At 40.2% G+C, this 22,950-nt stretch overlaps 1 protein-coding gene across 1 annotated transcript in view; it reads right to left on the bottom strand.

Moving 5' to 3' along the window:
• Positions 1 to 22,950, bottom strand: part of LOC124254781 (homeodomain-interacting protein kinase 2-like) — a 57,943-nt gene that overhangs the window by 7,066 nt on the left and 27,927 nt on the right. Inside the window, 14 exon segments of the mRNA XM_046688631.1 lie at positions 76 to 481; positions 484 to 726; positions 1,071 to 1,162; positions 1,774 to 2,046; positions 2,460 to 2,566; positions 2,855 to 3,043; positions 6,102 to 6,176; positions 8,004 to 8,092; positions 9,028 to 9,253; positions 10,084 to 10,246; positions 10,763 to 10,947; positions 11,972 to 12,058; positions 12,780 to 12,902; positions 14,021 to 14,144. Coding sequence (XP_046544587.1) covers positions 76 to 481; positions 484 to 726; positions 1,071 to 1,162; positions 1,774 to 2,046; positions 2,460 to 2,566; positions 2,855 to 3,043; positions 6,102 to 6,176; positions 8,004 to 8,092; positions 9,028 to 9,253; positions 10,084 to 10,246; positions 10,763 to 10,947; positions 11,972 to 12,058; positions 12,780 to 12,902; positions 14,021 to 14,144 — 2,382 coding nt within the window.

The raw sequence follows: 22,950 nt of genomic DNA, 5'->3' as shown, positions 1-22,950 counted from the left end.
CTTTCTTGTAAAGGTGACAGTAAATTTTCCATAATATGTGAACGAGATGAACTAAAAATCAATGTGTCCACTCACCGGTGAATCTCAACCTGAGAAGCTGGATTAAGCAGGACAGGTTGTCCTATTTGTACACTGGCTTGAACAGGTGACAACTGGTTGACACTTGTTCCAGCCTGCTGGCGTTGAATGAAATTTAGATTGCCTGGTCTGTGCCGGTGGCTTGAAGACTGGGCTGCACTACTTGCTGTTTGACTGTTGATTTTAATGGAGGGGTTGGCCACTGATCGAACAGTTGGGGAAACGTAAGCTAGCTTTCCTTGGGCTGCGGCTGTAGAAACTTCAACCTCCAGTGGAGGTAATCTTATTTCCTGTTTGGGGCTTCGTACTCGGAACCGGTTGCTTCCTTGCGATACCGGCATCTCCTTTTGTGGAATGTTGGCCATGTAGGGGGTGACTTTGGCCTGCTCCCCGGTTTCCGGGAGGAGTTTGACAAGTTCGGGGGCACGAATGCCATGGAGGCAGACGATGTGGTGCTCCCGCTGGCACCAATCGCCTGACTCCCATACAGACAATTCGTGTGACTGGTGGCGCCAGTAAAGTCTTCGTGTTTAATTGGCATAAAGACTACTTTCTTCTTGCCGGACGATGTGCCACTTTCTTCGGTGTCGGACTCCTGGCCGTCCGGGACCGTCACACAACTCATGTTTCGCTGGCACTGAGAAATTGCTGCAAAATACACTCCACATTACAGCCTTGGCTTACGTTTTACTCATTTAAAGTAGTCATTATGATCATACATCCAGAAAAGCAAGGAATTTTCATTATCTTATGGATACCTATAACCTATGACGAGGTCACACTCCAATTATAAAAGTCTTGTGACCGATATCTAAAACCGTAAAACACAGATCTAGGACAGCTATGTTGTGAATCTAACCTTATCACCAAACTATACTTTTAAATAAGAACCAACTGATAGGCTGCCATGAAACCATCACACCATAAAGAGTCAATAATCTGATAAGCTTTATGTGGGCATGACACCATGGGAAAGGGGCATGTTATCTCACCGAAAACCTCAGCTGATGATGGACCACTGCTTCCACTGCTGTTGACCACAGACAGTGTATGCTGGGCGCTGCGACCACTCCCTGGCTGCGATCTGTAACACAGGCTCAAACTGTCTCAACAACATTCTTCAATGAAAACTGGGCTCAGGTCTTAGCAAGTCCAATTGAAGTGTCAAACACTACTTTGTCCGCTTACATAAACTGACACACAATGAAAACTCATTATCAACTTGAACTTCACAGAAAGAATAATTTTATTTTAACCCTGCATTTGTGTAACTAAAATTTAACTCAGTATTAACTTTTTGTTGGTCCTTTTATCACTAAACCAAGCATATAAACATGAATCAATAAATTTCAATTCACGTTTTGGAAGTTTTACCAAAATTTGATGTTGACTTGGGAGCCTGATAACGGTCTCTGTACTTTATTAGGTAACGCCTAAACTGACGCAGGTCTTGCAAGTTTACGACTTGGTGAAACTGTTGGTACGGTATGGAGCAGACAGACCAAACACAAGGTCAGGAAAAACTGGGAATCGAAACAGGAATCAAACCATCAACCATGGTTTCTAGTTATACACAAGGGATACATCCTGGACTCCTTGAACTTCATTCACTGCTCATGATGTGTGTGACAGATATGTAAGACAGATGTGTGTGAATCAATATAATCAGCTGCAGTCATGCTGTCAACTGCTTACCCTCTGGATCTGTGCGAGTGATGTCCTGAGCTGTCCACGTCGTCGTCGCTGTCGGAGCTGATGGTGATGACACTGACTGCGGGACTAGGTGTGTCACGAATCACGATAGTGTGACGTGAGTTGGAATGAGGCACATTTGGTCGGAGGGAACCCGACCAATCAGAAATCTGTAATGTCTCGTCCTGCCCGACTACTTCGGACTGTGGTGGCGAATTTTCCTTCACTCGTTTCTTTACGGGGGAGAACTGCGTTGAGGTGACTTCCTTGTTGCTCCTGTGTGAGGGAGAAAGTTTATCATTCTTTCTTGCAGTTAATGCATGTGCTTGATTTAATGCAGCTTCATTTATTTCAGAGGATTTCAACTTTAGTGGGAGAAGCCAAAGTAATGTAAATAAAAGAAATAGATCTGTTTACTGAAACCAATTAGAAATGTGAGGGAATGGAAATATTAGGGATCATAATAAAAAAAAAACCTGAACAATTTACTCCCAGGATTCTGTCTAACCACTGACTGACTGAGTTTGGTTTTACGCTGCTTTTAGCAATATTCCAGCAACATCACGGCAGGGGACACCAGAAATGGGCTTCACACATTGTACCATTCGAACCCAGGTCTTCGGCGTGCTGAGCCAACGCTTTAACCTCTGGCTAACCAAAGCGATTATGTTACAATGTTGGTCTCTCACCTTTGTTTTGTCTGTCTCTTGCTGGAGGACTGCCCTGAGCTCTGTCTGCTAGACAGCCCATATGTTGAAGGCACCATTCCTATGTTCCAGTGTTGGGCGGTGGAGTTCTGAAATATGGCAGTCACGTCTTAAGATGGGTGATTGAACAAACCTGTTGCAAAATGTACTGAATACTACGAATCCTGCTGATACAGTAACTAGTCCGTACATGGTTTGGTCAAAAGGATTACTTTCTAAGCCAACAGTGTTAAGCCTGGGTAGGAGCTGTTGCATGTCACTGGCGAAAACAGTTGTACATCAGTTGCAACCCATATTTTATGAAGTACACGAAGAATAGACATTCAAGAGGGTGTTGGAGAAGCATGCAGGCAAAGGTGGGCAATCTCCTCACTCACCAATGGTAATACAGTAGAGGGCTGGTCAAAAGTGTCTCCGCCCACCATGATTGACTGTCTCCAGTTGTCTGGGGCGAGGGTGTCAGGGATGACTTGCTGTACGGCCCTCTGGGACCCCAGACTTGGAACCTGGTGCCACGACCCCATCAGCACCTGCCGACTCGGTGGCCAAGAGTTCATCTGGGCATTCTGAAGTCAAGAACAAAAAAGTTATAACCTATTCACTACAAAGGATTCATAAATAACACATGCCTTTTTAAATATTTCAATGTTAAAATTCACTTTTAGTATTACTACTGGTATTTAAAAGAAAAATATATTTTTTTATGGAAAGAATGACAAGATATATGTTCAGCATGTTCTTATACAGAGAGGAATGACATGGTTTATCTTCGTCATTATAGTCTTTGATCTCTTGCACGTACTCTCAAAATGTACACCAAACTGAAAATGTTTTTCATAAATCACTCATCATCAAAACAGGAAATGACAAAGAGAATTCACAATATCTATCAAGAGTAACAAGTCAACATTCAAACATGTGAGAAAATGTTATGAAACTGGATGAAGCTGTATATATCTAGATAAGCTTGAGGTTAAGGTTGTGCCAAACACATCCACACAGGGAGCTAGAAGACCGTACAGCCTCCGTATCCAGGCGCATCTGAAAGTCAGCTGTTAGTTCAGGTGCTGGCAGTTAGTGGTTGGGTAATAGACGCAGGTAGTACAGCTTTCCTTATCTCAACTAAGGGCAGTTAAAAAAAAGATTCTTGTTTCTCATGACATTTTCAAAATTAATCGAGTGTGGAGTGAAGATAATTCTGTATCTAGTTTTAAGGTTACAAATTTGTCAGAAACAAATCAATAATTCACACAACCTCTTTTGGCCACGAGTCCAGCACCAAAACTGCAAGAACCTAGTATGAAGTAATGGTGAGCAAGGCAAGGTGCCTCTCGGCATTTGTGTTGAAAAAGTAATTTTGTGGTTAAAAAATACTTTATTAGATGAGCCAATGTCATGAGACACAAGAATGTGTATAAAAAGCCTAATAAAACATTGCACAAACTTTCTGCAAAATGTCAATATAAGCGAAAAACATAAAACCAACTATTTGAAAAACATTCTTTTGACAATGATCCACACACAACTGGTATCAATTTCAACCTGGGACAACACTGACTGAAAGTTTTATCTAAAGACAGACAACTGGGGAGTTACCTCCCTTTGAATACTAAGCCAAGAAAGAATAATTATGATGTCTAAGTAAGTGAGATACAAGATTTACTCCTGTGTGACTTAAGAAGAGCAGTACAGATCCTAAATGATTGTGAGACTAGATTACGTCATCTCACATTTTCTAAAGCCAAATTCAGGATAAAATTGGTCATTTACATCCAATAAATTCACAAATAATCCCTCTCATCCGGACTTACTTATCCAAGGACCGGGGTCATATTTGGAATATTGCTGTGGGTTCAGCATTAGACCAAATAATTCAGTGATTGATATTATCATCAATGACCCATGGTCTTGGGGTACAATGACCCACAGTTTAGGAAGATACTCAGTGTAAAGATTTTTTTTGCCATACGTTGTTAGGGACAAATTCTACCCTTACATCCTGATGGACTAATACAAAATACTATATCAGCTTATGCCTTAAAAGATGACTACAGGTACTGTGCTTTGGGAATAGCTACTGTGTATTAGATAATGTCAATACCATGGAACTATTTCTGCCAAGGCTTTGTTCTTGCTCCCAATATCGAACACAATTCTACAAACACTTGTCCAATCAAATTACATTATTGAGCAGGTGATATTCTATCCAAAGTTGTAGATGAAAAAGTAAATGAATTTTTTGGAGGGGTGGGGGTGGGGTATTTTGGGCAATATTCCAGCAAAATCAAAGAGGGGACACAAGAGATATATTCCACATATTGTACCATGTGAAACTGGCTGTTCAGCATGACAAAGTTTGTAATGAGTAAGATGGGAATAATGACAGCATTTCACAAATAAAACAATTTTTAAAAATGGTAGCAATACTATTGCGCAGATAAAATACACAGGAAAACCGGGGATGTCACTGTTGAGGCAAGTCAAAATGAGCATGGAATTTGAGTAATGAATGAAGCACAAGTGATGATAAAAATGAAACTGTCAAAGTAACTGATTTGACAGGAGAGCTCAAACAAAGCAAAGATTTGACAAAGGAGAAAAAGAGGAAAATATGCATATGACTGACTAGATGTATGAATATAGAAGCATATTGATGAGCATACCGTTGGATGCCGCTAGACATCTTCAGCTGCCATTCTGGCAGGCAGGACATTCTCTACTTAACATTCATTAGGATTATTTTGTTCTTCTTTCATCAGTGCAAATTAACTTATCAGTTTGCACCTTATCTATCACAGATAATGGCCTAAAGGAAAGCATCCATACAGGTGAAGTCTCCCTGAACACAAAGCCCTGACCTAAAACAACCCACACCCACAAAAACAACTCTCCCACTCTAAAATCCTTTCCTTAAAAACATTTAAGTTAATCTTCAATGTCATCGCTTGTGTTACAAAACTGGCAATGTCATCAATACCAATGGTTCTATTTCACCATCCTCATTTGTGGGCATGAGTACTAATTATTCTGATAAGAAACTGGAAATTCGTTATATACATTTGACATAGTTTCTAAAATTGTTTTCTGAAAAGTAATTTGTTTTTCTTTTGTGAACAAGAATCAGTTCCTTCACCCATATGAACCTTGGATGTTTCAGTTGCAGACATTCATGTGCAGGGACTTATCTAGACCTGGTCAGAGACCAGCGGCCATTATTTGACCAAATCTGAAGCAAATACCAGAACAAAATGTCCATATATCCCAATTAATGTCAATCTAGCTAAGAATCATGTTGTGGCTTTGCAGGTTTAATTACAGAAATCACTGATAAAACAGCCACTCTAGAGGAAAAGACTAGAGGATATTTTCACTGCAGTGTTGAAATAACTAAACATTTAGGAAAATAAGAGATTTTAGAATGCCTTGTTTTGAACAAACTACTGTTTCCCCAGGCTGAAGGGCCTTTAGTTTAGATAAATCCCTGCTTTGAGGTCACAACAGAGCGTAGAGATCATTGTCCTTGGTCTGAAGATGTGCTCTAAGCTAAAGGCAAGTTACTACACTCAAACAGGTAGGCATGTACTACTACAAAAGAGAAGAAAACATAACCAAAGTGTTACATACTGCCATGAACACTTGTCTACCATTGTCAATCATGGTGACAGGGGTGAGGTGGTGCTGAGACTGCTGAACAGTCTGCTACAAATAAACAAATACTCTACTGTAGATCCCACTTCCACTGTCATCCTACTCCACTTCATGTCCTAAAAACCCCACATTGATCCTTCCAACCCCCTCGTCATACCCTACACTGACACTTTTCCTTCCCCCATTTCTTTGTCATACCCTACACTGACACTTTTCCTTCCCCCTTTCTTTGTCATACCCACTACATGTTGATCCTCTCTCCTTAGCCCCACCCCTTGTCATTAGCACACACTGATCCTCTTCCTTAGCCCCCAATTTGTCATACACACACTGCCTCTTCCTTAGCCCCACCCCCTTTGTCATACACACACTGATCCTCTTCCTTAGTCATACACACCCCTCTTGTCCCATACACACACACACTGATCCTCTTCCCTTAGCCCCAACCCCCTTGTCATACACACACACACCAATCCTCTAGCTTAGCCCAACCCCCTTGTCATACACACACTGATCCTCTTCCTTAGCCCCACCCCCTTGTCATACACACACTGATCCTCTTCCTTAGCCCAACCCCTTGTCATACACACACTGATCATCTTCCTTAGCCCATACACACACCCCTTCCTTAGCCCCACCCCTGTCATACACACTGATCCTCTTCCTTAGCCCCGCCCCTTGTCATACACACACTGATCCTCTACCTTAGCCCCACCCCTTGTCATACACACACTGATCCTCTTCCTTAGCCCCACCCCCTTGTCATACACACACTGATCCTCTTCCTTAGCCCCACCCCCCTTGTCATACACACACTGATCCTCTTCCTTAGCCCCACCCCTTTGTCATACACACACTGATCATCTTCCTTAGCCCCACCCCTTGTCATACACACACTGATCATCTTCCTTAGTCCAACCTCCTTGTCATACACACACTGATCCTCTTCCTTAGCCCCACCCCTTGTCATACACACACTGATCCTCTTCCTTAGCCCACCCCCTTGTCATACACACACTGATCATCTTCCTTAGCCCCACCCCTTGTCATACACACACTGATCCTCTTCCTTAGCCCCACCCCTTGTCATACACACACCAATCCTCTACCTTAGCCCCACCCCCTTGTCATACACACACTGATCCTCTTCCTTAGCCCAACCCCCTTGTCATACACACACTGATCATCTTCCTTAGTCCAACCTCCCATGTCACACCCAGTACATGGATCACCATCGTTCCCCACACATAAGGATCCTGATCTACCTTCCCAGACAAGATGAATCACCAGGCAAGACACTATATTCCCACAGGGTTCTCAAACTCATTACAAGCAGAAGTCTCCATAAATCATTATATAATCAGATGTTAATGTTTTCAAAAAAATCAAAATCAAATCCTTAAAATTTACACAATCCATGAGATGACTATACTTGTAAGTGAACTTTGAATAACCTGCATATAGCGACTTTGCCCTCATACCCAAGTAGTTACAAATAGCTCAAACACAGGCTGAAAATACTGTTTCCATACTGATACTGACAAAGGTTTTCAAGATCATACTTTTTCATTTCTTTGTTCTCTCGAAATGCTTTTCAATTACTGACATTCACATGAAAACTAAACATAGCAAGTAATAATGAATGATATGAGACTAAAGCCTAGAAGGTGATATCAGACACGCCAAAACACATTTTTGCTATCCTCACAGGCAACAGTATTTCTTTGCCAAATGATCAAGTTCTGTGAACATTTCTGAGAAATCAACTTGTTATCTGCAGACTCTCCTCAGCTGAAAGTGGAATTATGAGTACAGCATGGTTGTTCATTGACCTGACCTTGTGACCCAGGTCAAGCTGACCTGGTTGCATTGACCTACCTGGCTGATGAGCTGAGGTTGTAGCTGCAGGGTCTGGGTGGCCTGGGTTACCATAGGAACACCAGTGGGTCGGGTGGGGGAATTAAGACCTGAAACAGAACACACATTACAATCGGAACCTGTGCTTCAAATTGAAAAGGTTTCGACAATAAAAACTCATATGAATACATATTTTTTGTATTTAACAGTCTAGACACAATGAAAACCTAATGGAATCATCAGTTTCATTTGCATTCAGGACAATATGAAAAGATTAAAGGAAGGTTTAAAAGAGAGAAAGTTTGAAATCAGACTTCTAATATTCACGTGGAAAATAATTTGTTTTGTTTCTTGTTTAATGCCACAGTAAACCATATCCCAGCTATATGATGGCTGTCTGTATACAATCAAGTCAGAACAGAAGCCCAGTGACTGATATCATGAACATCAATTTAGGCAACAGTGACAAGACTGACAACTAATTCAGCAACCACCAGATCCCAGTTGTCGCCTGATGTGATGAGCACTGGTTGCCAAAAAACCAATTCTAACCTGGCCCTCAAGTTTACGTACATAGTACTCGTGCCTATGGTCTTCTCATGACAAAGATGAATCAATATATATGCTCTTCTGAAGACTAGGAAATCATATCACTCATAAGATGACTTCCTGGAGTTAAAGTTATTAAAGACAGACACAAGTGGCGCATAACATTTATTGAGGTTTTCACAACTTCACTTTTTTACATACACAAACAATCTTTCATATTGTTACAGATTTGTCATCGTGCGAGTAAGTAAATATGGGTTTATGTCGTTTTAGTCAAATAAAAGCAATACTACAACAGGGGACATCAGAAATGGGTTTCAGACATTGCTACGACTGTATGCTTTAACCACCCCACTACATCCATGGCACGCCAGATTAAATTAAATTTTCATAAATTCGGGCGGCGCATAAGGTCATAACCATGACACTTTTGAAACTTACACTTTGGAAAGGCAATACCATTCATTTAAATTGGAAGCTGCTGTGTGTGACTTACCTGGCAAGGTAGCTGGTACGACAAGAGATGGCATACACAGCGGTTGTCGGAAGGGGTCTGTACGGTTGAACTGAGCCCCGCTCCTCTGCGCTGTGATCTGCTGGTTGAGTTGTTGTCCCACCTGTGGGGGTTGATATGACAGGTAGGTCCCAGACTGGAGGGAGTACTGAAGATACGGGATCTCCGTGCTCTGGTGGGAAGTTCCGCCTAGGTTCTGGGATGCCATCTGCAGGTACATACACGTTTAATATTACATGAACAAACATAGAGTCTTATGCTGGAGCATTAGATATACTATCTGTTTCAAAATGACACAACTGCATTGTCATCGTAACCATATAAAATCCTTAGAGGGCCTCAGTTTCAATTTTATGCTAAATGACCTTAAAGAAAGTTTGAGATTATATATCAGTTCACAATCAGACTGGGGGCACCATAATTAAAACTTTCTCTTGGAATATTGATTGATTAATTGTTGTTTAACGCTGCACTTAACTATATTCCAGCCATATGGCAGACAGTAAATACATGTAATCAAGTTTGGACCAGACAATCCAGTGATCAACAGCAGGAGCATCACAATTACATGTGTCAACCAAGTCAGCGAGTCTGACCACCCAATCCCGTTAGTCGCCTCTTACGACAAGCATGGGTTGCTGAAGGTTCTTTCTAAACCGGACCTTCACGGGTCATGGTCCTTCGAGCTCAGGGAACATAAACATAGAGGGTAAACCAACCCATGTCCCCCTGGCATCTTCATGGGTCTCTCTAGGAATATAATCCAGACAATCTGCAACTGAGTACGTTCAACTGTATGCTAATGCAAAACTGGAACATCAGGGTGGGTGTCACATACTGCAGACACTTCATCACTCAAATTCTCTAATAGTAACTTGGTCAAGATTTCCAAACCTTGCCAAAACACATTTTCAAAAGGGCCTTTTCCCAGTTATAGCACACCCCACAGATATAATAACTTCTCTCAATACAGGACTACAGAACTAAGAAATCTAATATATAAAAAAAGAACAGAGTAGAATTGTGAAAGTCACGTACCTGAGAATGTAAAGCGTTTATCTGGTTGTTGAATGTGACTGTGAAGTTGCCGTTGGATGACGGCACCACATTTGTCATCATACTGTTGCTGTTCTGGTTCATGTCGTACACAGACGTTCTCTGTCGTCGACAGATCTCCATTGCCTGAACACTTTGTTTTGTACTGAAATATAGAGTTGTCTCCCTTAGAAGATCCATGAAAACTATTCTATATTAAAAGATCAACAATATACCAGCAATATCACAACGGGTGACACCAGAAACGGGCTTCGTGAGTGAGTGAGTGAGTGAGTTTACTTTTACGCCACACTCAGCTATATTTCAGCTATATAGCGGCAGTTTGTAAATAATCGAGTCTGGACCACACAATCCATGATCGACAGCATGATCATCAATCTGCGCAATTGGGAACCGATGACATGTGTCAACCAAGTCAGCGAGCCTGACCACCTGATCCTGTTAGTCTCTTACGACAAGCATGGGTTACTGAAGATCAATTCTAACCCGGATCTTCATGAGTTCACACACTGTACCCATGTGTTAAATCGAACTTGGGTATTCGGCGTGATGAGAAAACACTTTAACCACTAGACTACCCCTCTGAGAATAAGACTTCTTGGTGATCACAGATCTGAAGAGTATTCAATCTTATCCCCAGCTATAACAAAATAGAACATACATGTTGGTGTGAGCATAATCCACCAGATGCCCCATGCCTATAAAGTGATGATTTAACGCCTAGCCCGGCGTGATGCGTCGTTCTTGGTCCAAGGTCAACATTCGCTTGAGAAGGTCAATGAATTCACGGCGGTCCACTTTCTCCGCCAGGAGTTCACTTCCTTCCAAGTCTGTTGGAACGTTGATCTGAAACACAAAAATGCACTTAACTATGCACAATTTATTTCATATTACGTGTGTCTTTGCCTTTTCACAAAAAGATTTGTTACTTAAATACAATTATAAACTTTGACAAATATGTGCCCAAAAGAGCCTAAATTTGGCTTTTATCATCAATTTAAGCATTATATAGAGGATATAATATGAGTGCCCATGTCATACTATGTTAACGACACGAGTGCCTAAATGTTGGTATTACCCGAGTGAGAGCGAGGGATATACCGATATTTAGGCATGAGTGTTGTAAACATAGTACGGTATGGGCACGAATATAATATTCAGTTTATTACCGAAGTCGTCAATTTGAGAAAAATAACCCAATCTACTTTCAAACATAGGGTGGCTACCCGCCGTCGCCGCATGTAGGACGCAATGTCACAGAAGAAACGTGATGTCATAGCATTGTTCATGATGTCACGTCACCATGACAAAGTGCTATTTTGCCCTAGGGCATCGTATGAAAAATATGAACCCCGATATGTTCGCCCTCGTAGGTAATAACATATGATATTTTGATAAGTTGATCTGACTAGACGTAACAGAATTTAACTAGAATCAGGCTTTGTACTAGTGGATAAGTCACAGACTATTGACAGGATCTGTCTTAAAATTAAATAAAAACAATGAATATGTGTAAGTTGAAAAACAAACTCTGCGTTACTTTTTTCACAATTCTTTTTAGAGCATGACGTCAATATGGAAAATCACATGCTCTACTTGTGGACCCAACCCTCGTCTCAACCCACCTACTATCCCGAAGATTTCACTACCCACCTTATCAAATCTCAATAATTTCATATGCAATATATAATTCAGCTTGCAAGAATATAGGAAAATCAGCTTTTAGTTGCAAAAGGAAGGACTTTTCAAGCCAGCATATCTCTACAAGCGGGCTAACTACAAGAGATGCAGGTTGCTAGACAAGGTGTGAAAGTGTGTCAAGTGTGGAGTGTGCGAAAGAAAAGCAAAAGCTATTTACTCTCATTCCCACCTGCCCAATGTCGTCCAGGCAATTGAAGATGTACTTCCTCGCCTCTTTGGACTTGATTTTGGTTTCTGCTTCATGTTCCTCAGGGGACTGAAACAGAAACACACTGACGTCATCAAATTCAACCCAAAGTGCACATGTGACGCAAGTCTTATCTTATCTAACTTTGTTACAAATATATGTCAAATCTACACAGAAACATATCAGTGTCATCAAACACAGCTCAGCATGAAACACAACTCTCAGCTAGTTTAACATTGCTTCAAACACAGATCAATCGAAACTGAAACAATGTCAGTGTTTAAAACTAAAAGGGCAGTCAAAATCCTTTCCAAACTGGCTCTTGCTAATGTAATAGTCTTGAAGACTTGTATTTCAATGAAACCATGAAGATGACAACGAGGAAGAGGTTTTAGTGTTCAGCGGTAGGGCATTATAGAGAACACAGTGTAGAGATTAGATTGGTAAACACCATTAGAAAATCCTATGACTGAGCAAAATGATTTTCTACCCAATTTGCCTGCCACTTTCAGTTAGGTTTGAATCCTTGATAAATCCCTGTAAATGGTGACTGTTTGAAATAATTTCTGTCCTAAAACATAAATTGAACATTGTAATCGTACACACCATTTATTTTATTTTATTGTACCGAATCCAAGCAGTGTTCCGTGAGAGCCAACTGCATTTCAGATATACTTCATCTTTAAAATACCAATTACGAAAATAGAAGTGTTGGGGAATATTAATCTTAACCAACGTGAAACATTGAGGAATGGACATGGATACACTTGATACGTTCTAGCACACTGACCTTCAACCTCCAGAATGGGTAACTACTATCAGTATTGTCTCGCACAAAGAAGCGCGTCGTCTTAGTGGCCGAGCTAAGCATGTGTTCAGCAGGTAGTCCTTGGGTTTGGGAAACATAACGAATCTGAAACAGAACAAAAGTTGTCATAGTAAATAGTACATAGTAAGATCACTTGACACGCATCCTTGACAACACTAAGCAGGGATTGCTGTTAAGTCTAGACACCCAGGAACTTCACACTTCTAGTACCCAGGGTTCGTAGCTAGTCAGGTTTGAACCAGACACAGATGTTCATCATGTTTCACTTTTCTGCCAGTTCTATTCGGTTCTAATTTTGTAGTAAAGCATTGAGAACTGGCTCAAATTATAGCCCTCAAATGCTAGTCAATAAGGTCCTTCAATGGAATTATACTTGTCCAGTACACTCAATCTCAGGCTACCAGACTAACATAAACCTATAAGACAGAATGTACACGATCCGTTCCGCCAAACTGAGATCAGTGTTGGAAACTAAGGTGGGTTCAGGGACCTTGGAGTTGAGTTGAGTTTTACACCGCACTCAGCAATATTCCAGCTATATGGCGGCAGGGACCTCGGAAGTTGCTCCTAAGACATGTGAATCAAGGGATCCCTATGTCTCTAATATCAGTGAGTGAGTGAATTTAGCTTTACGCAGCTTTTAGCAGTATTCCAGCAATATCATGGCGGGGAACACTAGAAATGGGCTTCACACATTGTGCCCATGTGGGGAATCGAACCCAGGTCTACGGTGTGATGAGCGAACACTTTAACCACTAGGCTACCCCACCACCCCCTCTAATATCAGTGACATGACAAGGGGACATGATTTGTAAATGTTACAGTGTGAACACTGTAACATGATAAGTGAGTGGCAGTTTGTCTCCATGGAGAGGACCATTTCATCTTTACATCGATGCATTATTATACAAATTCTGGAACAATTCTCTTACAAACGTTCATCTTCTCGAAAGGTTACACATTGTTACTATGTACAGTGAATTTCAGTGCTTTGTTTAATATTGTACACATGATGTTTGTGAATACACAAGTTTCAATTCGGCAGAATAATAAAGAGTCATATGTACATTTCAGATGAACCTTTATCTTCAAATGTTATCTGTTACATTCAGACTGTATTGGATTTACATTATTTAGTGTTGGTGGAACTTGGAAAACATTGATGATAAACCTGTACAATTGTGTTAAGAAAAGGTACTCACTTGGTCATATTCTGACGACCCTGGATAGAGGGGCCAGCCCAAGAACAGCTCTGCTATGACACATCCTAGGGACCACATGTCAATAGCCTCACAGAACGGCAAGCCCAGCAATATCTCTGGCGCCCTGGAACAAAGTACACCATGTTACAACACTGACAAGATTCTGAATAGATTCACATCAAATAGAAACAATATTAGAAATATTTCCATGCAAGGTACACAAAAGGACCAAATCTGGACCACAGACAAAAAAGCAATCTCAGTTCTCAGAAGAAAATTATTATCATTTTTTAAAACCAATTTCTGACAGTTTTAAAGTCTATGGAGAAGGAGGTGCCTCTTTCCACATGCTGCTCCACAAAATGATCATAAAGCAACAATCATCCTAAGTTGATGCTTCTGGTAAAAGTGTTACGTTCACCTTTAGCAGTAAGATCGAGAATCAAACCCAGAACAGGTACATACCAAAAGAATGTACTATCCACAAGGCTAACCATTCCATTGAAAAATTCAGAACACACATTCCTTATACTGAGCTCTTCTTCCAATGCCATATAGCTGGTATATTGCTGAGTGCTGCATAAAACTAAACTCACTCATACTTCCAATGGTAACATTATGGTTTCCTACACCTTACTACTCAGGTCACAATGACATTCAACCTAATCTACTGCAGGTACACACCACCAGGACACTCATCACATCCTAATCCATATGCTCATGCTTTCTGAAGATACTTCTTCTTCCCTGAGTCTATCTGTAACTGGCTGATAAATAATTAACCGACTCCTCTTGTAGAAGGGACATTGATTCATACTGTTGAGCAAGTTACTAGCAAGGAGCTGAGGGTCTGAACATGTGAGTCACATATATTTCTGAGTAAGACGAATACACAGGATTCCTGTGTCGGTGAAAATAGAACCAGGGTCAGTGAAACCCTGGTTCATAATTTGTGGAACCAAGGTGATCCCATGTTAGCAAGTGTTTGGGAAGGACAATGTTTATTACAGTCCCACTCTTGCAACATTCTCCCTTGACGACATGTGCCGATAAAATAACCAAATCGGATTCATAAAAAAAGTGATTGATGTTATGAGCATCAACCGATGCCATTAGGGTACAGTGACATGCATACAACCATGTCTAGCAACTAAGCCACCTGATACATGCAAGTTCCCGGAACTAATTTTAACCCTAAATACCTCTTTGCCTTCCCCACTCAGCCTGTTTAACATAAAATAAACAACATTAACACAGCTCCACACATCCAGTGCTTGTCTATTTTTGTATTTCCTCTATAGAAGGCTTGAACACAAGACAAGGCTTCTTATAGAGGAAACTCAGTCTGTCTTGCAGTCTGTGTCCGTCATTTTGGACTATACTCTTGAAAATCTATTTGTAAATGTTACCTCATAATCGTGATACGTATCATAATTCTCCTCTCATTACAGCCTATTCACAAGGGTTCTCGTAAACTAATAACAGTTCTTATCTTAACGCTAAATTCTCTTGAAGCAGATAAAGTTCAGACAAGTCGTGTAATGAACATCAAGGTTCTGGCACAGACCGCTGTCATGTAGCAACCGGCTCCGTGTACCAACAACAGGATGTATTCCAAGATGATGCTTCATTTTCCACATGGACTATGGAGAAGTAATGCCAGAGCTGTGAGCCAAAGTATTTTTACTACTAGTGCTTCTGGTATCTCCACTGTAGCAGTAACAAGGGCCTCTAACTACCAGGAACAATGTATAACAATCTGCAAGTTCATCTACTAGTTCAAACCTGAGTCAAGTAAAACTTCGTCCAGTCCCAAGCTCAGTCAATACAATCAACATCAAAATGCTAAATATGACTGAAAATGATGCTGACAGCCTCTCAGACAGGTACAGACTGAAGTCTCAATATGTCTTGGCACGCACAGGAATTGTCAGTGTTGTGAGCCAGTGTAGTTTTACAACCAAGTGCATGAGGTTTTGTCGGTGTTGCATAGAGAAAATGGCAGTGACAGGATGATCACCAGGTGGAGTAACCACCTGGAACAACGCAGGACATACTGTCAGTCTGCAATCAATACCATTCTATTATATACAATGTTAGCTTTATACAGAGATTGATATGTGCACTGGCACACGTACCCTGTAAGTGTAGACAATGAATCACTATGATCTCAGTGTGTAGGAAAGTCATAAGGTTATAGGCCCTGATCACCGGCTCACCCCTAGCAGTATACCAAGTGTTATAGACAATCTGCCTCCATGTCAGTTGTCCATAACACACGTCTTGATGCTTTTATCTGTCCACTCTTTGACACTGCCTATACATATACAGTAGTCAATTACTGTCAGATTACAATACATCATAATACAATGATGGACAAATAAGTCAACTTGCAAGGCCAGAATATGTGACACTGACTTCCATTGTTCTTTAGGCAACACAACCACAGATGCACTTACTTACGTAATATATGCACATATGTACAGTGTATAACTATATTTCTATTGATCTTGAACCTATACACAAATTTCACAGAATTTTTTGCTATACATGTATTTTATGTCATGACATGTCAATAAAGAGGAAAAATGGGCAAGTTAGAAACTGGATATTAAGAGTCTGCCAATATGCCTTTATTCATTGAGCGAGACCAGAGTAATATGAGAGCTCCCTGGGATTGATCTGGTGTATCAACAATTACATCAGCTGGCAATAAACTCTGTATAAACTTATTTCTGTCTGGGCAAAATATTGGGATGAACCATAAATTTGTAGTCCTGGCCAGGGTTTATTCAAAGGCCCATCGTTTTGGTCAATTTAACATAGTGTAATAATAGACAGGGGGGACCTCCGATGTCTAGACCCAGAATTACCATGTGCTTAGTTCTATTTCACTGGTATTTTCACAAAGCCTATGGAATAGTAACTTCAAGTAATGAACACACTACCATTAAATCAGAGCTGCCATGACTATCACCACAGGGTTATCAAAGGAAGATTGAACATAATTACCTATCAGCTGATCACACTTCATACTAGTAATAGTCACAGCTATAATAATTGGATTAATGCTTAGTCTCTCAATATATGGAATTTTGACAGAAGAAAGCGATACCATTTAAATTCAAAACGAACCCCATTGAGATGGGAGATACAGAACCGGTGCAAAATCTAGACTTGCTTAATTAATGGCTACTGCACTATAGAAACTGGGCAGAGTGGTAATCTATATGGCATAAGGACTGTGAGACTTAATATATTAATGTATGCTTTTGAACATAAACTGTCATGCATCACATGGGAATCACTACTAAAGCTGCATGGCGGCTAAAATCACATATTTCTTAAGATTTGAAGCTGAGCAGAGAAGGAAGTTTTTTAGACAACACTATCAATTTGTCAGCAAGTCAATAAATAACCGCTGTATCATATTTAGGTGAACAGTATATCCATCACAGATAACAAATCAGTCAATTGAACATGCTCAAATTCTCTGCATACAACCAGCTTCATAATTAGATTTTCCCAGTGTTCTTGTCCCCGAAGAGAGGATCCTCTTAAGGATAAAATAATTGTTGAATTTCAATTAATTTATTAAAATCATATTGTTGTCACTATGAATTATCTTGCCAGATTATTCATGGTATATATCTTTGTTTATAGTTGTTAATGAAAACAAATAGGTCCTTGTCATAGACGGAATGACAATTTTCATAAAATTTTAGGGTTAATCGAAATTCAAATACTATTGCTGCACACATCAAGATGCCCCTAAATCACTGTATCAACTGTATTGGAATTTCTGTTTTTGTAAAAAACAAGTTCAGGGGAACTGGTTTCCCATTTTAAAAAAATGTTCAATTTTCTACTGGTTTTAGTCATTGACAATTTGCAACTCAACTGAACCACTGAACACTGATTCAGAATTACTGAGCTCAAATGCTACAAGTCAATGAGGACTACTATAATGGGATTTTAACCTGACCTCAGCACAAAGATTAGTCCTGGGATAACAGGCTAGCATCATTCTGAGAAGGATGATAAACAGTTCATAGCTCAACATATTTGGTTCCAACATTAAACAGTGTCCTTCAAAACATAATTTTTCAAGGTTTCAATGAGTATCATGGTTTGATTATGTATTCAGTTCTACTTAAGTTTTCAAAGACAGCAGGATTACCCATATTTTTCTTTTGGAGGACCAATGACAAGTCCATCAGTCTTAAGATGGTGAAAATCTACTTAGCTTTCTCCCCAAATCAGGTTATTTTAACGTACAACAGCATTGGTTGCAGCTTGGAGGTGCACAGTGGTGACTAACCCTTACACTTTCAAGGAAATATATCGAAACAAAAGCTGTCATTTCCTCCTGCATTTCCCTAAGAAATGTGTAGAAAGTTTACATTTTGGGGAACACAAATTTCTCCCAATGTCAAGACCATTTCCCTTTGTTAAAACTTCCCAGACCATAGGCTGTACAGTTCATCAGGTGTGTTCAAAATCGTTTACTTCCTCCACAAGACGAAATCCTGACCCCTCACACAGTGCATATCAACCCGACACCATAGTTCCACAATTACGACTTCGCTGTGACACCATTTCCCTGCCAGGCAACTCATACCAACATGTACCAATGATTATGTAACACAACAATTAAGCTATTGTACTCACAGAAACTACTTATGTAATACGACACTTAAGTATTCTACTCACGGAAATTAAACACTAAAATCTTACAACTACCATCAAATGTACTATGCCAGTAAACAATTTCCAGTAAGAGATCTGACCATCTTATTGGGTTAGAACGAGGTTACCTGCCCAGAGCTACGGACAACAAACAAGCGTGTTATCAGATGCTGATATGAGAAGATAGGGAGAGAACTACAGTCCTGCAAGCTACCGCTGTTGTTTACATCTTCTTGGCTCTCATCTAGGCAGGGAGGCCAGGCCGGTCTACCAAATATGGCTTCCCTGTCAGTATGCTACGGCCAGACAACATGTTTACCTTGCCTGTTACAAAACAGCAGCGGCAACTTATAGTGGAGGAAATAATGTCAGTCATGGGTCGATGTGTTCTTGACTGTGGCCAATTTTGTCAGGTATGAAGACATGATCGCAGCACCATCCGTTGGGGGGTTTTCATATTGGCTTGATCAGATCCATGCAGGATAGAAGTGTCTCAGAGAACAAGCAGATTCAAATCAGAGAAACATGGACCTCATATACTATTGATTCACCTAGACGATAGCTCAAGACACTCAAGGGTATTGAGGAAAAGTCTCATAAAATGAGGAAAACAAAGACCTCATTTTTCAGACACTCAAACTTTTGTAAATCTTAAAGGTTTACATGACAAAGACGTGATTTTTAAGAGAAACCACTAAAGATTCAAATGCCAGAATTCCTTATCCTGAAAAGAAAATTAAATTTAGATCGTGTCTCAAATTCATCCAAAAGTCAATGGCCATTTCTAAAGCAGAACGTATGTCAGGTTACAATCCTCCAGAAATGTCAACTTCTCGGCTTCTTCATGCCGTCTTTTCTACTAAAACAGAGCCTAGCTAGCTTAATTGACTCATGTTCGCTAACAGCCCAGTGGCAAGCTCATTTTCCATATAATGACTTCTCCAGCAGAAGATATTGACAGCCATACACAGGGAGTAATATGCTTCACTGTATCGAACTGCTGCTAATTGTGCGACACACCGTCTCTTCTATAAGAGTCATATGGCTATTTTCGACCTTGGCAATGACGTATGTTGTGTTATTTACCTTGTCAACAGGTATCAGCAGGCGTCAGGCATCTGTTTTAATTATTCATACATGGCACATGGCTCTCTGATGAAATACATATGAAAATATGCAGTCGCTGTTATGGTAGGATTTGAAATTAGAATGCCCTAGTGATATAAACCCTAATGGTAATAATAAAATACGTCTTGAAGTCCCCGGATTGAAATTGATTGCTCGAACTTGCTACAGCCCCAAGATATCACTAAACATTACAGCATAAAAACAGAGGGACATCCGTACCCAAAGCTGTACTCTCAATCCCAAATGAATAAATGTCAACATCTTCATCTTAAAAGTAGTTTATTTAAACCGCCAGGGGAAACTACCATAGAAACCAAACACAATAAAAATCCACAAATTATCAGAAAAAAAAGAAGCCTTGTTTCTCAAACATATTCAAAGTTCAACATATGAAACAACATGATTACAACATGCCAAACTTCCTTAAAATTACAAGCGCTTCCTCAATAACAGAAATAATTCCTGGTAAAACTTCAGATTTTGTCCCAAGTAGGCGGCACATTAGCTGTGTCCTAACAGTCAGCGAGTTGACACAGCCAGGTATGAGGACAGCTACACTACACTTTGTCAAGGAGCCAAACCAGTGCATCCTTCCTGCCCTGTTGTATCAGCGGCCATTGATCCAGGTCATCACAAACACACGACCTGTTGTAAAGAAGGCCACACCTAGATTTAGGAAGCTGTGTAGATACCGGTGGTGTACCGGGTCATTGTTACTTTAACACCATGTGGAATTGTGTTAGAACCTACAACAAAACATCGCACGAACCTAATTTTAATAAAGAAGTATTTATCCATATATCTTATCCTTCTTGAGTACATTTCTGGTTTTGGTACACTCACGTCTTTAGGACAATAAAATTCAGTCCAAGATATTTTTATGGATTAAACCTCTTTTTAATTTCTCTCAAAGCGTTTGAGACCATTCCAGGTCCCTTGATCAGGTGAACTGATGAAGGGACCTGGAATGGTCTCGAAACGTCTTGAGAGAAATTAAAAAGAAGTTTAATCCATAACAATATCTTGGACATCAATGTACAACTTCTAAATGCCACTGAAAGACAATAAAATTCAGGTTTTAAGCAAAAAGTTGAACTACATCTGTATCACAAGTTGACCCTGCTGCCTGTAACGACCGCACACCAGCTGGCTTTTAAACACAGTCCCTTAATTAAACCACCTCTTCAGAGGATGAATCAATAATTCATGAAACGAATGTCACAAACCTATTTCCAAAATATTCAAACTTTCTTCAATAAATATTACAGTACAACCCTAAGCGTCAAGCACCACAAATTGAAGGCATTACCACATGCCAGGTCCCTCCCCGTCCAGACAGGGGAAAATGCCCTGACCCCTGGGGCTAGAGTCAGGGAGTGTGCTCCCCAGCCCTGCTGCTACAGTAATCTTAACACATGGCTTCCATTGTCTTGTAACCCACTGTGTTTGTCCTTCATAAATCTCATATCTTGGCTTGGCTCAATATTCTCACAGTCTTCCTTGATGGAAGGTGTAAAAGTATCCAAATTGAAATGTGGACCCAGCTTGACATACTGTGTGGCTGGTTTGTTCCAACTCTTTGATGCATGTTTACTCTGCAAGGGCAGTATCTTTCGAACACTGCATTGTTCCAGAAGCCACATTGTGCAGATAATGCATGGAAAATTCCACTTTCACATCGTCAAGACACATACAGCAATTCAGATCAAACTGCATGTGAATGAAAAATAGTACATGAATATTATTGTGTGCTTAATCTATTCTTTGTGAAACAGTATAGCAATACAATGGAGCTATTAATAGCTACAATCTAATAAGCTTCAATTTCGAACAAGACCAATCTTGAATACAGCACCAGGAAAATTGCACCTAAAGATAGGAATACGAGCAGCTTTGGCTTTACAGCAAGAGCAGGCATACATTCTCTTCACAGGTCACCAAACCACAAGAATTCTTGAAAATCCACCACATTCAATGACAGCATTTTCTGCTGGCTGTCTAAAGCCTCGCTGATAGAACTATTTATACCACAAAATAGCCAAAATGTCAAAAGACTTGTCAGCAATAAGTAGGGTTGGTCCCCTATCTCCCATCCAGCCAGCAAACCCTTATTCTAAACTTGACTTCAAAGTCTCATTAGAATAGCTGTTGAATAATGACGAGAAAATCAGGCATCACAGCTTTCATTCAATGGGCTTTTCAACAAGCAAGTACAGGAATTACACCTGACAAACAGCCAGTGAGAGACAACAAAAGCTGGGTCCCACCAGCCACACATTATCAAAGGCCTCGCACGCCCTGACCAACCTTTGCTTTGCACCTGTATTCAAATTAGTTGTCACGTTTATCTTTAAGAAGATGACAAGATCGTCTGCAAACAGGCGAATCTTGGGAATACTGCGACAGCTTGTGGGAGTATTGCTTAAATAAACAGGAAATTTCCAACACAGTTTGTGAGGAGTACTCAGTCAAGGATCTCATGGGCTGTAAGATGTAAAAAATATCATGTCATGTCATGTCAGTTCTGAACGACTATGTTTTGTACAGGGCTTGGTCAAGTTAACCATGTGCCCTGCAAGGTGGATGGGTGCAGCTCAGTAATGTCACCTGTCTAATTGTTAAACTCCTTAATAAAGTCATCCAAGTTTCCCAAAAATAAGTACTGATCTCATTAGTTTTGGGGAATTGTCTATTTTCAATTTTTCAGCTCAAAATAAGTGAAGTAAATTAGGGTTTTAACGAACTCAAATGGACTACTAATTTTAGATCATAAAACATATTTCAACTGAAAATATACAGCAAGTGGCCAGTACAAAACAAAATGTAAAAAATAGACCCAACATTTTTTTAAACATCCATCAGTTCGTAATAAATATAGCTTACTTCATAAAAAAAGAATCTGAAAAGAGGAAGTTATTACATCTTGCCAGTTTTACAACAGCAATGTAACTGAATTTTCCCAATTTCAAGAGTACCCAAATCATATTGCTGAAAGGTTTCCAAGTTTTAAAAATTAGTGGAAGCGCATAAGCTGTGCAACTCTTGACGCAGACAAACCAGATACTTCTTTCTGTAGCTACAGGGAAATGTGTTTGAGAGGAGCTCTTTGTCGA

The sequence above is a fragment of the Haliotis rubra genome, unplaced genomic scaffold, assembly GCF_003918875.1.
Source record: "Haliotis rubra isolate DU_JTF1 unplaced genomic scaffold, ASM391887v1 Scf582, whole genome shotgun sequence".
Lineage (NCBI taxonomy): Eukaryota > Metazoa > Mollusca > Gastropoda > Lepetellida > Haliotidae > Haliotis > Haliotis rubra.
Note: the sequence above shows the minus strand (reverse complement) of the source record. Positions and strands in the feature narration are given on the sequence as shown.